This window comes from Dermacentor albipictus, chromosome 6 (genome assembly GCF_038994185.2).
Source record: "Dermacentor albipictus isolate Rhodes 1998 colony chromosome 6, USDA_Dalb.pri_finalv2, whole genome shotgun sequence".
In the NCBI taxonomy this organism is placed as follows: Eukaryota; Metazoa; Arthropoda; class Arachnida; order Ixodida; family Ixodidae; genus Dermacentor; species Dermacentor albipictus.
This window is the reverse complement of record NC_091826.1, coordinates 57,625,575-57,642,010: the sequence shown is the minus strand read 5'-3', so window position 1 is coordinate 57,642,010 and position 16,436 is coordinate 57,625,575. Positions and strand designations below refer to the sequence as shown.

General features: G+C 46.7%; 1 protein-coding gene across 1 annotated transcript in view; it reads right to left on the bottom strand.

Moving 5' to 3' along the window:
• LOC135896118 (protein tyrosine phosphatase domain-containing protein 1-like) overlaps positions 1-16,436 on the bottom strand; it is a 117,857-nt gene that overhangs the window by 41,944 nt on the left and 59,477 nt on the right. Inside the window, exons 2-4 of the mRNA XM_070520963.1 lie at positions 12,366-12,512; positions 10,488-10,568; positions 858-973 (exon numbers count right to left, since the gene is read on the bottom strand). Of these exons, the coding sequence (XP_070377064.1) occupies positions 858-973; positions 10,488-10,568; positions 12,366-12,512 (344 nt within the window). The remainder of the gene's footprint in view (positions 1-857; positions 974-10,487; positions 10,569-12,365; positions 12,513-16,436) is intronic.

Genomic DNA, 16,436 nt, shown 5'->3' with positions numbered 1-16,436 from the left:
GTTCATTAATCATATGTGATCTCATACGCTTTCTGTAGTATTCGCACAGTTTATATATGAATCACATATGCATTATGTAACTATCAGCTTAGACGCGTCAAGGAACTCTTAATTGCCGAAGACTTCAGCAGCGATAATGGGGCGAATAAAAAGAAAGTTGACTTGCAGGGGCCAAACTTTCATTTTGTCAATTTAGCGACCGTACGATAATGAAGGTACGTCATTGCGACGTTATAAATTTGAGCGTATTTTTCGATATTTCCGCTGCCCTCGCGACGTGGAAACAGATGTCATGCTCACTTGCTTATTGCGCTCTCGTGCTACGGAGTACACCCCAGAAACCTCTCCTTCAATCTCTTGCGGATACCGTCGAAAAACACGTGTTGCTCAAAAAAAAAATTGCTTTCGAATTTGAACAAGAAATAGAATTTCTACAACTTTTTTTTTCTTACCTGCGCGCATGACTGAAGTGACCACTAGTTGATAGCCTAACGTTCGTTCCGTCCCTCCTGTTTCTGTATAGGTGTCTTTAATCGTTCCAGTGGAAGAACGCGTTCTCTCAACCTGAACCGCTCGTTATCCTGACGGCGTTAGCGCGAGTGTGTAGCGGCATACTGCCGCCCCTGACAGCCGCCGGATCGCTACACAAATCCTCAGTGAACCACGCGGCCAGCACTGCACGCAACCCGGCGCCCGCGCCACCCAACAAGGCGGATTCGTTGTGCGCGCTTTCTCGCGATGCAGTCGCTGTATATCTATAGCGCCTCGTGGATGAGGGATCTTACGCGGCGCATCACTCCACACGCGAGGACGTCACGCGCGTATAGTACATGCTATATATATACACACACGTATACCTCCGTTGTCCATGAAGTCCTGCGGGTCGTAGGAGAAGCCTCCGCTCTCGAGCGGATTGCCGCAGTGGGCGTGCTCCCCGGGCAGCTGCAGGTTGAAGACGGACCGAATGCCGTGGCTGTCGGCAGTTCGTCCATCGTCCCGGAAGCACGACGCACGGGGAGGTTGAACATGCGTGCAGTAGAAGTTGAAGCGAAACATAAGCATAATAACAATAATAATAACAAAACGGTGCTGTACAAGTGCACTCCAGAGACCTAGCAGTTAGTGTGCCTTCGACTTCCTAGCCTGAAACACGCGAGGAATTATGTTCGATGGACGATCAACGCGGCGTGTACGGCCTTCCGCTTTCACCCGATGGGGGCGAAATGCAAGAACATTCGTGCACTTGGATCTTTAGGCGCACGTTAATGAAACCCCGAGTAGTCAGAGAGTTAATCCGGAGGCAATCCGCTGCAGTTTCCCCTCGTAGCCCCGGAGCTGGTTTGGACCGCTGCAGCCCGCGAATCAATCAATCAATCAATCAGCCTTTGGCGGTCCTGCGCAATGTGGTGCATATGTGAACCAAAACTGACCGCCGTGTTAACGTGAGGTTACGTGAGTGCGCATGGTAACTAAAGAAAACGTTGCGTGAATATTCGCATTTGTGTGCATGTCTTCATGCATTTACGTGTACACCAAATTTTAACGATTAATTAGATCTTGTATACACACAAAGGGCAAGAAACACGTGAAATTATGGAAGAGCGACATGGTGGCCTATGTGTGTAAGCCGACCATGCATCTATCGCCCTGTCCGCAAAGGAAATGTCATCAGCTAGTAATTATATCAGGATACGCATGCGCAAGCTGATGTTTAATCGCCGTTTGTTTTTGTTTGCTTTTGTTTATTGCTTCTCTTGCGTGCGTATAATTTATGTTCACTCGTTAGGCATGAAACTTTTCTAATAGTGACAGGCATTGTGTTCATCGTAGTTTGGCCTACACGGCGGCAACGGTGTTTGGGCGGCCGCGGCAAACAACTTCGCGCGTCATGTCCTGAATGTACTCAAAAGGAAAAACAGCTTCGGTTGTTTTCCCGCTAGTTCTAATTCTAAACGTGTACGGTCATAAGAAACACTCCTCGAGCTTTGAATGTATGCAGTCGCGATTTTTTTAGACGAACAAATGGGAGCGTGGGGAGACCTTCGACAAGCCGTTTGGACAAGTGAGCGTATCTTTTTCAGGGCTGCAATATATTTCATTGGCAATCCTGCCATGTCCGCTGGCCGAAACGGTGGCTCCGAGCTGACGCTACCGATGTTGCCATGCAACTTCGAACGCCTTGATCAGCTCCGTCAGTGGGAAATTTGCTCTGCTGACAGAGTTATGGGATGTTTCTATCGAATTTTACAAACGCAGTATATTTCTACAATTGAACGAGGCAACCAGTGGTTGTAAAAGGTTACTTACAGTAGATTTCTGCTGAAAAGACAAAAATATTCAAGAGGAAGTGAAAACTTGGTGTTGGAACATGGTAAAACAAGTATGCAGGCCCGAACAATATGTTAGAATCAATGTGCAGCGAAAAGCAAGTATGCAGGCCCGAACAATATGCTGGAATCAATGCGCAGCGAATCTTTAGTGTGGCGCTTAGTTAAGTGCTATACAAATGAATGCGACGCGTACTGTTGTTATTACTTTCATTCTATGTAACGTGTAATATCAAGCTATGTTTATGGTTATCCACCACAAAGGTCACGTAATTTTGATGTCTATACACTACATCACTCACAAGGTATCGTGAAGCACAAACACCAAATCAAATGAATTGCACGATGTGAGACGTCTACGCAGAGTTGTAACTACAGGGCACATGATGCTTGTCGGAAGAAGAATGGCGATGACAGGTCTGTCTGTACAGAGAAGCGCAACAAAACTGTACGTACACTTAAGGATTGTGCACATATTGTGTCCAAGTGCCATCTATTCCGGAGGGTTGGCCAAGAATGCGCATATATATGGGTCATTCCATCTCAAGTGTACTCGGTGTTTTATCGACCATCTGCGATTCTGCTGAAAAAAATCATACTGGTTTACCTCAAAGTTCGAAGTAATTATTCAAGCGATTTTTCTTGAAAAAAAAATTTCTAATGCCCTGAGGACGCTTTGAAGGTTGCGCACACAAGTGAAACTATGCCAGGTAGAAAAATTTCTACAAAGTTATTGCTTTGACCTGTTACTGCGAATATTTTTTTAAATAGTCGCCAGACGGTGCTCTTTCGTGACTATTGTCGTTTATTACTTTTTGTTTTAATTTACATAATTTTTAGCCGTAAGGAAAAGTCGACAATTGCCCCTTTTTTAACATTTTTTATAAAAGAAAGTGACATTTCCATGAGGAATATATTCAGAATAGGGGCTTGGTATGTGTGTATACTAGATGATAAAAATATTCGTATAAGAAATAAAGCCTAAACTTTTGCTTAATGTCATGGTAAATATGAAAAAAATTACGTTCTGACTCAATTTGTGGCTTCATTTTCACAATGTAGCGTTCCAAGTAAAAATATGGCATAGTTGGCATTGCATAGTATGCTTTGCTGTCTATCTATGTACAAAGATTCAAAAGATTAAATTTTGTTTTAAGCGAGAAAAAAATTTTTGAACTGCACAATCACAAGGTTGCGTGGAGCATCTCTTTGCTTCGCCTTCACTGCATAGCACGTCGGTCGGTGTTTCACTCTTGCTCGTATTACGTGCTTCTTCTTTTTCTTTTTGAAGACGAGGTCTTTTTTGGCGACTTCAGGTTGATTTGCGGTTCGTGGGGACTGAGTTTCTGGCCATTGTCATCTTGTAAGATTATATAATTGCAGGCCTTCTAGTGCACGTAGGACAAGAAATAGGCGTCTGAGTTAAGCTTGGAACGAAAAAGATGCATTTTTATATGCATCCGGCAACACAATGACGTTAAAATCACCCCTTGTCCTGGAGAGGAAATACATGAACTAGAGACATCGTATAGTTTAAACGTGCCATGAATTATTACGCAAATCCATGTACCTGAATTCTCAGATGCTGAAGACGCACCAAAACTGTCGTCCAGTCTGTCGACTTGATACATTTTCTTCACACCTCGATCATCGGAAAGAAACTGTAAACATGAACGCCGGTTTGCTTCTGTGACAGCTGTAGCTTTGCCTGGGATAAAGAGGAGCAGTAACAGACGACACACCTATCGTCTGTTCGTAATGCACGCTCCTCCCGTCGTCTTGACGTCGCTTTCCCAGCCTCGGTGCGTGGCATCGCGGGACGCGTTTACGATACGAATACGTGTTCCAACCACACATTTAAAGCCGCTTCGCAGACATTCTAGGTATCAAGCCGGCCAGTGGCCTTTTTCGTTGTTTTAGGTTTAGCAGAACGCCACAAATCGCCTGTTCGTTGAATAAAGCCACAGTTCTGGTTCCTGTTCTGGCGCGTTTTTAGTGACTGGTGGCATGTTGATCGAATTTATTGCGCCGTATTTTTTAAGAATTACGCGTTATAACTTCTCCGTATATAGTTGCACACTAACTTTCTGCATCTTTTGCGTTCCAAGCTTAACTCAGACGCCTATTTGTTGTCCTACGTGCACTAGAAGGCCTGCAAGTATCTAATCTTACAAGATGACAATGGCCAGAAACTCAGTCCCCACGAACCGCAAATCAACCTGAAGTCACCAAAAAAGACCTTGTCTTCAAAAAGAAAAAGAAGAAGCACGTAATATGAGCGAGAGTGAAACACCGACCGACGTGCTATGCAGTGAAGGCGAAGCAAAGAGATGCTCCACGCAACCTTGTGATGGTGCAGTTCAAAAATTTTTTTCTCGCTTAAAACAAAATTTAATCTTTTGAATCTTTGTACATAGATAGACAGCAAAGCATACTATGCAATGCCGACTATGCCATATTTTTACTTGGAATGCTACATAGTGAAAATGAAGCCACAAATTGAGTCAGAACGTAATTTGTTTCATATTTACCATGACATTAAGCAAAAGTTTAGGCTTTATTTCTTATACGAATATTTTTATCATCTAGTATACACACATACCAAGTCCCTATTGTGAATATATTCCTCATGGAAACGTTACTTTCTTTTATAAAAAATGTTAAAAAAGGGGCAATTGTCGACTTTTTCTTACGGCTAAAAATTATGTAAATTAAAACAAAAAGTAATAAACGACAATAGTCACGAAAGAGCACCGTCTGGCGACTATTTAAAAAAATATTCGCAGTAACAGGTCAAAGCAATAACTTTGTAGAAATTTTTCTACCTGGCATAGTTTCACTTGTGTGCGCAACCTTCAAAGCGTCCTCAGGGCATTAGAAAATTTTTTTTTAAGAAAAATCGCTTGAATAATTACTTCGCACTTTGAGGCAAACCAGTATGATTTTTTTCAGCAGAATCGCAGATGGTCGATAAAACACCGAGTACACTTGAGATGGAATGACCCATATATATATATATATATATATATATATATATATATATATATATATATATATATATATATATATATATATATATATATATATATCCACAAGTAGTATATACCGACAGACTGACTGACTGTTGTACCGACAGAGATACCGACAGGCCCAACAGCCTGACAGAATCCCCGCCGAAATACGGAAGAGTTGCCAAAGAAACTCTCGCTTTCAAACGGTGGGAACAACAAGGCATACAGAAACAACAACAAACAAAAAACTTCAGCGCTAACAACCGAAGCTTTATGGGATTATTTACATATTGGCACAAGCGTAGCTCGGTTTTTCGAATGAGAACGCGCGTAATTGGCATATCTTCGTCTCCGCGCCTCCTATACTCGCCAGCTCTCCCGAGCATACGGGGAGAACCGTGGGTATGGTTCGAGGAATAGGTCCATAACAGATCACTGGATATACGTTCAGCGCAAATCAATTGTCTATTAAAATTTACGGTACGTTTACTTTCCAGGGGGAACACATTGAAAAGATTCGCCTGCAGCTACAATTTTATGCTTCCACTCGTTCGATTATTTCGTATAATTACAGCCACAGAATACGGTCCCATAACCCGTTCACTTTCTTTAGAGAGACGGTTGCCCGGAGAGACATCCGACGCAGACACAATAAACAAAAATTTAAAGAATATCACGAGCCGTAATGATCGGCACGCACACGAACATCTGAGACGCAGATACGCCCTGGCGTAGACGATGGCGAGATATTGAGCACAACAACCGCCGGCACGCAATCAAACTTCGATCTGCGTAACCTGCTCACGCTGTTGCACCTGCCTCCGTTTCTGGCGCGCCGTGAGTCGTTTAAGAAATAAATAATAAAATTGTCGTCGAAACACAGGCGAAACAAGTCTGCACATCCGGTCGCTCGTGCCCTTTCGACGCAGGCGATTGGACAGCGGTTTCAAAACATTGGCGGCACACTCTGTGAACTCCCGAAGAAGGAGCAAAGGAAACGCGAAGGAATGAAAAATGCGCGCTGGAAACGAAGTTCGAAACGAAACGAAAGAAAACAACTGCAAAGATCGACCTGCTGACCTTCACCCAAACCCGCGACTGCTCCAGCGTGGCAAACACAGAGGGTGTCGAGGGCGGAGGGAACGGACATCCTCGTTCCGTGCCGCCGACATTGATCGACGGAAAAACGAGCAAGACGAAGCGCAAGCTTGTCCATTTGTTGTGGGTTTTTTTTTATCTCCTCCAAGAAGCGGCGGTGTGAGCTCACGACCGATGGCTCGAGCAAAAATTATCGACCAGCGAGCAGGCCTCAGTCGCTATAGGGTCAAGTCACTTCCGATTACTGTGTTTCCTGCGTGGAACCGATGGCGTCGAACTCTCCCCCTTCCGAACCCCCGAGTACCCCCTTCTTCTATTTCCCCTTTCTTCCCGTCCTCCTTTCCTTCCTACCTTCAATCTACCTGCCAATTTTCCGGCGACAGGACCAGCGTTCAAGTACACCTCCCCCCACCAGCAAACCATTCCTCCCCTCTTCGCCTCGCTTACAAAAACCACCATTCAATGCTGTCCGTCTTGAAAATAGGAGGGGGCTGGGGGGTGCACGCGAAACACAACACAAAGAAGAGAGCGTACGAAACAAGCGTTGTGTCGTATAAACCGATGACGCCGTCGGTGCTGCTGCCCTTCGGCGTCATTGAATCGGGCACGGGCGCAGTCGCCAGCGGGCACTCAGGAACGTGTTCTATCGATTCATCTGCCGGGATGGCCCGCTGAGTGTGCTGCGCTCGAAGTTCTGTGCATGCGCCGACCGCTGCGACAGTCTCGGCGAGGCATGCAACAGTCGTTAGTATACTACTTGAGTGGTGGTAGAAGTCACGTGGCTGCCGGCACAGAAAAGACTGCATATCTTCGTGGAAGCGCACCTACGAATTCGTGCCGAAATTTCGTCAGGTGCCGAGGGCTGTCACCCGTTTACTTGTCTCTTTATTGTTATGCTTTTCACAATACCGCCTGGCACGAGGCAGAGGTACACACGCAAGAAAAGGGGGCGGCGATGCAAGAAAGTGCAGTGAATCGATCGTGTTCGCTTTATGCAATGTCACCTCTGCAAGGTAGTTGTTGGGCGAGTTTGTACACGTTCGTGAATACGAAAAGAGGAGCACGAAGTAGTAACAAATTCAACGAAGAGGGCAGGACAGGTACTCACTTACGAGTTATATAAAGTTCCTTTCAGTTGCAGTTGGTTTTATGTAGGAATGAACATGCCGTCGTATCAGTCAGAGATTAATTGAGCATACAAGGTCTTCAACCGGAGGAACCCCATGTAACCTTTCGATGCAACGCCGCGATCGTAAATGCGCTCCAGAATTTGATGGCAATGCCTTATTATTCAGGCAAAGGAGAGAAGATGCGAGTCTTATGGTCGAGGCTAGGCATATCAATAATAGTGCAAGTGAATGCGTAAGCCATCCTTCGGCTATGTTACGTGAAGATGAAATGTCATGCCTAAGCAATTACCTTGCGCGTATGCCTGCGCCTGTCCTTGATAAACGGATGGTGCTGCCTCTCCTGAGCTTGCACAGTTAAGTTTGATGCGTCGCGCTGCCATTCTTGAGCAAGCGCAGATAAATTTGGTGTCTACCTTCTTTTTCGCCACTATGTTACCTTTTAGTTGACAGTTCGCGCTTGTATTGTTCGTTTCCGTCTACCTGCGTCCGTGTCTCCACGCCTTCCTTATTCTAACATGAATCCCTACCAACTAGCTCCAGTGTCTGTCGCTGTAATCTAGTTCCTATTCCGCAAGGCTCACAAATGTATACTACCTTGCCGTTCTGACATGCCCAGAAGCCACGGTGGATTTCTTATCAAATCGCATTCACTTTTTCTTAGATTAATTTATGTGTCGCGAATTCATTCTGAACCAATTCGTCGAGTGTGATGAGCCTCAAGCACTTCCCGAATAATCGTGTCCCCACTTTTTCCGAGTATTTCAATTCCAGCAAGCGAGCAAGTGAGTGAGCGAGTGAGTGAGTGAGCGAGTGAGTGAGTGAGTGAGTGAGTGAGTGAGTGAGTGAGTGAGTGAGTGAGTGAGTGAGTGAGTGAGTGTGTGAGTGAGTGAGTGAGTGAGTGAGTGAGTGAGTGAGTGAGTGAGTGAGTGAGTGAGTGAGTGAGTGAGTGAGTGAGTGAGTGAGTGAGTGAGTGGGCGAGCGAGCGAGCGAGTGAGCGGGCGAGCGAGTGAGTGAGTGAGTGAGTGAGTGAGTGAGTGAGTGAGTGAGTGAGTGAGTGAGTGAGTGAGTGAGTGAGTGAGTGAGTGAGTGAGTGGGCGAGCGAGCGAGCGAGTGAGCGGGCGAGCGAGTGAGTGAGTGAGTGAGTGAGTGAGTGAGTGAGTGAGTGAGTGAGTGAGTGAGTGAGTGAGTGAGTGAGTGAGTGAGTACTTTCGTTGTCCTTCTTCGTGCTCGTATTTTCACATTTGTGTCGCTTTTCCGGTAAGACTCGGTTCTGACTCCTCGCGACTCAGAAATGAGAAGACGTTTGACGTTTTGCAGCTTCGGCGTTGATATTGCAAAGAACGCTTCGAAACGGCGCAATTGTACCAGGGCTACACTTACAGGGTACGTTTTCCCTAAAAAAAAAAGCGACGAAAGATGCCCCAAATATGGTTGAAAGGAAAGTCATAAGGCCATAAAGTCATAAGCAAAGCAGCTCCCGGGAGACTACAAGAGCCGAAAATGTGCTTTGGGGAATACATTAACGCGGTTCAAACATGCCACTGTGCGCAATGAAGGAAGTACCACAGGACCGCCGAGGAATAGATGCCAGAGGAATGCATTAGAACGGCGGGAACTTGACTGCTGTAGTGGTGGGTCAGCTTTCCGCTAAGTAGCCTGTTGCTATTTGGGCTGTTGCTCGTGCAAGGCATGTTGGAAGTTGACATCATTACGGAGTGCCATGTACGTCCGGCAAGTCTCGCCACGCGCCGTCTTGGCCACTGATCGGGTCTATCGATCACTCGCAGCACTCGTGGCCTCCATTCATTTGTCCCCGGAAGCGAAGCAGGCTTTCCGGACATGTTTCCTGCTGCTATTAGGTAGCGTCCGGCTCTTAACGGCGAGCACGTTACGCGCGGTATGATGTAAGACTCACTTCGCTTGCGAAGCTGAGAGTGAGTGAGTGAGTGAGTGAGTGAGTGAGTGAGTGAGTGAGTGAGTGAGTGAGTGAGTGAGTGAGTGAGTGAGTGAGTGAGTGAGTGAGTGAGCGAGTGAGCGAGTGAGTGAGTGAGTGAGTGAGTGAGTGAGTGAGTGAGTGAGTGAGTGAGTGAGTGAGTGAGTGAGTGAGCGAGCGAGCGAGCGAGCGAGCGAGCGAGTGAGTGAGTGAGTGAGTGAGTGAGTGAGTGAGTGAGTGAGTGAGTGAGTGAGTGAGTGAGTGAGTGAGCGAGCGAGCGAGCGAGTGAGTGAGTGAGTGGGTGAGTGAAGCCTACGGTGTGATCGTCGTTTATCGCTGATTGATTGTTACGTTACAGTTGCTTAATTGCTTACAATCTAATAGTTTGTGTACCCATACAAAGCAAAATACCATGTTCGATATTATTTGCGCAAGTTTCTTTGTGCAATGGATGCGCTGTGGAAAAAAGATTTTTTGCACTTAGCTTCTATATGTAAACGCGTCTGCAGCGACTAGTAACAAATCAGGATACTCAGTGGCTGAATAAACACAGTTTGGATTGCGTGCAGCACTTATCGTGCCACATTCGTATGCGAGCCCAACAAAACTCTGCACGCAACAATGTTCCAAAAGCAAGATAAATTCATGATTGAAAGAAGGTTTACTCCGACTAAAGATAACAAATTTGTTATGTTAACATAACAAACTTCTTATGTTAAGTTGGAGTAAACTTTTTTTTCGAACGCTGCACTTAGGGGGCCGATACCTCACACATGGCCACAACAGGAGTACTCACTCATTAAAATTAAAATTTATTAACATATGAAGTTCTGAGTGCCAAAACCACTGTTTATGAGGGACGCTGTAGTGAGGGCCATCCGAGAATAATTTGGACCAGCTTTGGTTTTTTAACGTGCACCTAAATCTCAGTACTCGGGTGTTTTAGCATTTCTGTCCCATCAAAGCGCGGCCGTCGTGGCCTACTCACTCGTTGAACTGTTGTATGATGTTGTAGCGCAAGATGGCCTCCGTGTTTGGCCTCGCCATCGCCAGGATATCGTCGGTGATCCTGCAAAGCATAAGACAACCAACATGATTCCGCACTTGTTCGTTATCAGCCTCTTACAGTGAGTATAATCATTTTTGCAGTGCAATAGCAGATGTTCTGTCTTCTTTAACCTCCTCACAAGAAGACCCAGCATTGTCGGTGTTTTTCAATCTTGTCCAAGAAGTAAGAGGCTGTGGCAATCCGAAGTTTATAAATTGTTTCTCTCAATTGAGCGGCTGGTTTCGAAAGGTGTGATGAATTGCCTGTTACACTCTGTAGCGTATAGTGTAGAACTTTCCTCACTATTTGTGAACCAAGTTTGTCTCTACATTCGGCCGCAGAGGTTGCTTAAAACCAAGGGTCGTCGCCATCGTACTTCATTTTCGTGAGCTTCGCGCGCCATCTCATCTACAAGGCAACGTTCCCTGCAATTTCGTAACGACTTGGAAATTTGTATTGGTCAAGCCGGATTAATCGCTCCTGTTTCACAACATATACAAAGTATAATCGCTTCTCTCGTCGTGTTGGCGAAGAGGCATCCCGTCATCAATTTCCATTCCGTATGCAACGAGGTGTTGCACTGAGCAAGCAAAAAAGAGAGGAAGAAAAAATGAGAACCTCATCATTGACGGCATAAATATTGCCGTACAAGGCGTCGCCAATTCATCGCGTAGTATATTTGGGGTAATGTTTAAGACGACCATGATTACGAATGCCTCGTAAGTGTTCCAGCTGCATGCCCTTCTGCTCGCTACATACACTATTCATGCATTATTCACGCAGCTCCCTTGGAAAGTGGTGCGCGATCGATGTCTCAAAACAGGTCATTTGTCCTTTTGTACGATGTTGTTGTTTTTTTCTCTTCTTTTTCTTTCTTTTTGTTGCTAGTCTCTCTCCATTGAGCTCAGATGGAATTTGAGCTTCTTGCTATATGTAGGGTGAGATATATTCTGGTTAACCTCCCCGTCTTTTCTTAGCCTTTATCTGTATGCATGGGGTGCTTTCCTTTTTTTTCAGTTAGCCCTGTGATGCCTAACATAGCGTATATGCTACGTCGAGTTCGACGCCTCTAAGTGTTGAATCGGGGGCTATCGCAACGGATGTGGAACATCGTTTTGACGGATGGCGCCACGTGGCACGGGAACTTTGTGAGCAGGCAGCAGTGTTACACACATAACTACCCAAGAATGTGGACGTTAGTACAGACGCCGCCGTAGAACAATTGGTAGCGCGTCGCACTCGTTAATACGAAGTTTGTGGCTTCGGTGCTCACCGGCGGCCACTTCTTTTTTTTTTCGTCCACTTTAGCTTTCTTTTAGGTTATCATTTCTATACTTCATCAAAACTGTAAATAACTTCGTCTATGTTTTCCTTGGCTTCGTTATCACTTGGCTTCATATGGCAGTAATTAAAAAATTGAGCCCCTCAGTTGCCCTTCTTCCTGCCCATTGAAAGATGTAACACAGGTGAATGAAAGCCTCGTATCGACATTTTATTTTATGAAAACCATATCTGTGTAGCCGTATATTCACGTTTTAGACGAAGCCTCGCTCAACAACAGTCAACACAAGCCTCGCACACCCTTGTACGGTCATTTCCATGACGTTACAGCACCCGTTGGGAAACTCGCATAGACAGTGGCGCCATATTTCCCCCCTAGGTAGCGTTGCGAGAACCTTTATGCGCTACGCACAGCTGCTCGTCGCCCAATAACCGTGGCAAAAGTAAAGCGAAACCGGCGACACAGCCACGTGATGTCATACCTAAGCTAAGATTGCAAGCAGGCCACGGCCTAGCGAGGCCTTGCCGTGTGCTCACCAATGAGAGTAGAGGCCAGTAATGGCGCAATCCTGTGCCGGCCAATCAGCACCCGCCTCGTACTTGCACTGGGCGCCGCCGCAAAACACCTGACACTGGAACTCCCCTGGTGCGCTGCGTCGAATGCGCTCTGAGATCTTGGTGTAGCTGTGAGTCAGACAAAAAAAGGAAGGTAATTAGCAGGCGCATTAATTTACAGTCACGCAGGCAGTGGCTGAAAATCGTTTTACGCACGCAAAGTAACGCATCATACACGTTCATCATAGGTCGCATAAGTTAACTTTCAAGCCGAAAGAACTGACAACGTTCTTTTGTGTCTTTCTCTACCGACATAATTCCAAAGATATTCTGATTGAGATTCATTTCCCACCTGTTTCTTTTTTTTTTCGTTTTTACTAATAGCGCTTCTGACTTGTCGTTTTTGAGTACGCCAGCTATACTACAAACTTCGTTTTTTTATTATTTTACCTGTCGATATTGCGAGTCTTTTTCGGACTGCTACAGGGTGAGATATATAAACTGACAAGAAAACAGTGACTATCGCACAAAACAGTTATTTGTGGAAGCACGCATTTTGTGACAAAGTGCAAGACTTATTTTGATACTCCGAAGGCAGGTTAAAGCTGCATTAAGCTTCAAGTTAAATAGCTACAATTCTAGGGATAAATAAATTTAAAGGTAGGTAATTAAGTAATTGCAATTGTGTTATATTGTAGTTATGGTTAGATGGCTACGAAGCTATATAGCCGAAGACAGCTTTAAAGCTATATTACGAACGAAAGCGGCATAGAAAGCATAATCTGGCTACATTATCACCATTAGAGCCCTCTCAGGTTCAGATAGAAGCGTCGTTCGTTTGCCCAAACACATATATATGCAGGTTGAACATCACGTGGCGCTGGTGGGCACCTGGTAGGCATTTGCAATATACAACACATTAATTTCTCGTCATCGATGACGTTGCAGAAGTCCATCTCACACAGTTAATTTATTTATTTATTTATTTATTTATTTAATTCGCCCGTTTTTAACAGAAACAGCAGATGAAGCTAAAGGTCATGTGGCCGAACAAATGCTCTTGCTCCTACAATTCGGCACGCAGGCCATACATGCCGAAATGCGTCATTTTCGTTGAAGGAAAGAACGCGTACACGAAAATACAAAAATCCGCCCCCCATTCCACACTGTGAAAGGGGCGGCAGAGTGAAGCTGGTGCGGATTTTAGGTAAGTACCACCAACCCAACTGACGTTACACGACGTTACACGAGCACCACCACCGCCACCACCACCACAAGCAACGTACAGTGCGGTCCACTGTTAAAGGGAACACGGTAATGTCAATCCCTTGCGAATTTTCCCCTCGGCCAAGCGTACAATCAGCCCGCTTTGCAGCAGAAGACTTCTCGATGGCGGAGCCGGCACCTTTGTACATGCTGGTGCAGTGCATTGACATAGCTCCAGCATGTACATGCAGCTGCAGCACCGACAGAGTGAGCGCCGCACATTAGTGTTCCCTTTAACAGTGGACCGCACTGTACGTCACGCGCGCACGCACGTGTGCGGAAGTGCAGCGTTGTGCTTGCTGCGCCATACTGTAGGCTGCCATACCAACTAGCCCCAGTCGAAGCTTTATTGGATGGGAGCGCAGCACACATCATCCTCGTCCTTCTACGCCGTCCGCCAAGCGCCTTATTGAAGTAATGTTTAAACTTAAGTTGCGTCAGAAAACGCATAACATAAGACTTACGCGCAAGCTGCAGGAACGATAACCTGGGATTGTTACTCGAATATACGAGAAAAACCTGTTTTGTGGTAGCTGAAGTACAAAGCACTTTTCCAGCTGCCACTTGAGGCATCTTGAGGTCTGTCCGGGTGGCCGCAAAAGTGGCGGATCCGTTAGCAAAGAATACATCCTCATCATTGTTGGCCGTCCTCCTAGCGCAAGTTCCTTATTGAACTAATTGAATTTCTCAAAGTAATATGTGTCAGAAAGTTCGTAAAGTACGACTTACGCACAGCCTGCAGACATGCTAGCATCGGATTTTAATTTGAATATGCGAGGAAACAATCCTGAGATATGCGAGAAACAATGCTGAACCTCGAGCACAACGTACTCGTTCTTCCAGCTGCCTTCACGAGCACGCCAGGAAAATTCTCGGACGACTAGGTAGTGGTGGCAGAAACATTTATTGCCAATGATATGAATGGTGGGGGCGAAGCCCCCTACAGGGCACTTGAGTGCTCCCTTACTATGAGGGGGCACCCTTACAAAGCGAAGGGGAGTCCTTGAAACGCAATCCTTCTTATTGCACTGGAGATGATCCGGCACTGGTCTTGAGCGGAAGTGCAGGTCGGAAGAGTCTCCCAGTAAGACACCGCCACGGCAGGTGATGGGGGATGAGGGAAGGTGGGGCATGTGAGGAGGGTGTGCAGGAAGTCTCCTGGTTTGCCGCAAAGTTTGCATGTTGAGGGGTATTGGTCTGGGTATCCGGCATGTAGTAGTATGGGGTATGGAGCAGTCCGAGTTTGTAGTCGACGCCAGTGTGCGGCCCGCTCTATGGTGAGGGATGGGGCTGGGCGTGTGTATTGCCTTCGTTTGTCCCGGTAGTACGAGAGAATATCACGGAAGGAGAGCAGGCACTCCCCAGCCCGTACAGGGGGCTCGGCTCCCACTGCCCGGAATGTGAGACCTCGGGCGAAGGAGTGAGCCCCCTCGTTGCCGGGGACGCCAGCATGTGCTGGCGTCCAGATTAGGGTTATGCGGCGCCGGGGTTGCCAGACGCGTAGTAAGCGCGCAGCGGTGCGGGATATGTAGCCATTGGCATAGTTGAGAATGGCGGATTTGGAGTCAGTGATAATTTTGGTGGCAGATGAAGAGATGAGAGCAAGCGCGATGGCTGCCTCTTCTGCCTCTGTGGTGGAATTGGTCATGATTGAACTGGAGGTTAGAAGCTTTGCTCGATTGTCAGCTACCGCCAGGGCCATACGGGAGCCTGACGTATATTCCGCTGCGTCCACGTAGACCACCTCATGGTCCTTGCCACACTGTTTGTGGAGGGCCAGAGCCCTTGCTGTTCGGCGGTTCCCGTCTCGCTCAGGGTTCATGTTCTTGGGGACAGGGGATATGTTGAGGTTAGAGCGCAGGATAGGAGAAAGGGGGACCCTCTCGGTAGGGTGTGTAATTGGGGTTAGGCTTAATTGGTATAACAGAGTGCGGCCAGGCTCAGAGTTAGACAGAAGGGATATTTGTGCCGTGAAGGTAGCTTCTCTGAGTTCCTCAAAGGTGTTGTGGACACCGAGTTTGAGGAGTCGGTCATTGGATGTGCTGGGAGGAAGGCGTAGAGCTGCTTTCGTGCAACTCCGTAGGAGCGCGTTTACTCGATCTCTCTCCTTCTGTCGAAGGGGTAGGAAAGGGAGAGCACATGCGGTGCGGCTTATTGTGTAAGCCTGGGTGAGGCGAAGCGTCTTTTCCTCGCGTAAGCCAGCCCGGCGGTTCGCTATGCGGCGAATCAGTCGGGTGGTCTGTTGAGCGTGTGTTTGGAGAGTTTTTATGACTTCTCCGTGCGCGCCATGAGAGTGGATAACTAGCCCTAGCACTCGGATTTTTGATACTATTGGGATGGGTTGAGTACCTAGCGTAAGGGTGATGGGAGGAACGACTGAATCGTGTTGCTTGTGGCGGTATAGAAAGAGCTCCGATTTTGAGGGGGAGCAGGTGAGGCCACGCTCTCGTACATATGTGTCGATGGTGGTTGGTGCCGATTGTAGGTGTTGTTCTATTTCGGCGTTACTGCCTCGGTTTGTCCAGACAGTGATGTTGTCGGCGTAGAGGCTAAAATGGATGTCGGGGATTTCAGCCAGTTGTTGGGGTAGGTGAAGGAGTGCTATATTGAATAATATAGGGGAAAGGACGGCTCCCTGGGGCGTACCTCGTGCCCCGAGTGTGATACCTGGGAGGCTGTGGTCACCGAAAGTAAGTGTGGCTGTGCGGTGGCTGAGGAAGTCTCGGATGTAGTTGTACATCCTGGCTCCGACTCCCAAGGTTGTAAGGTTTTGTAGGATAGCTGAGT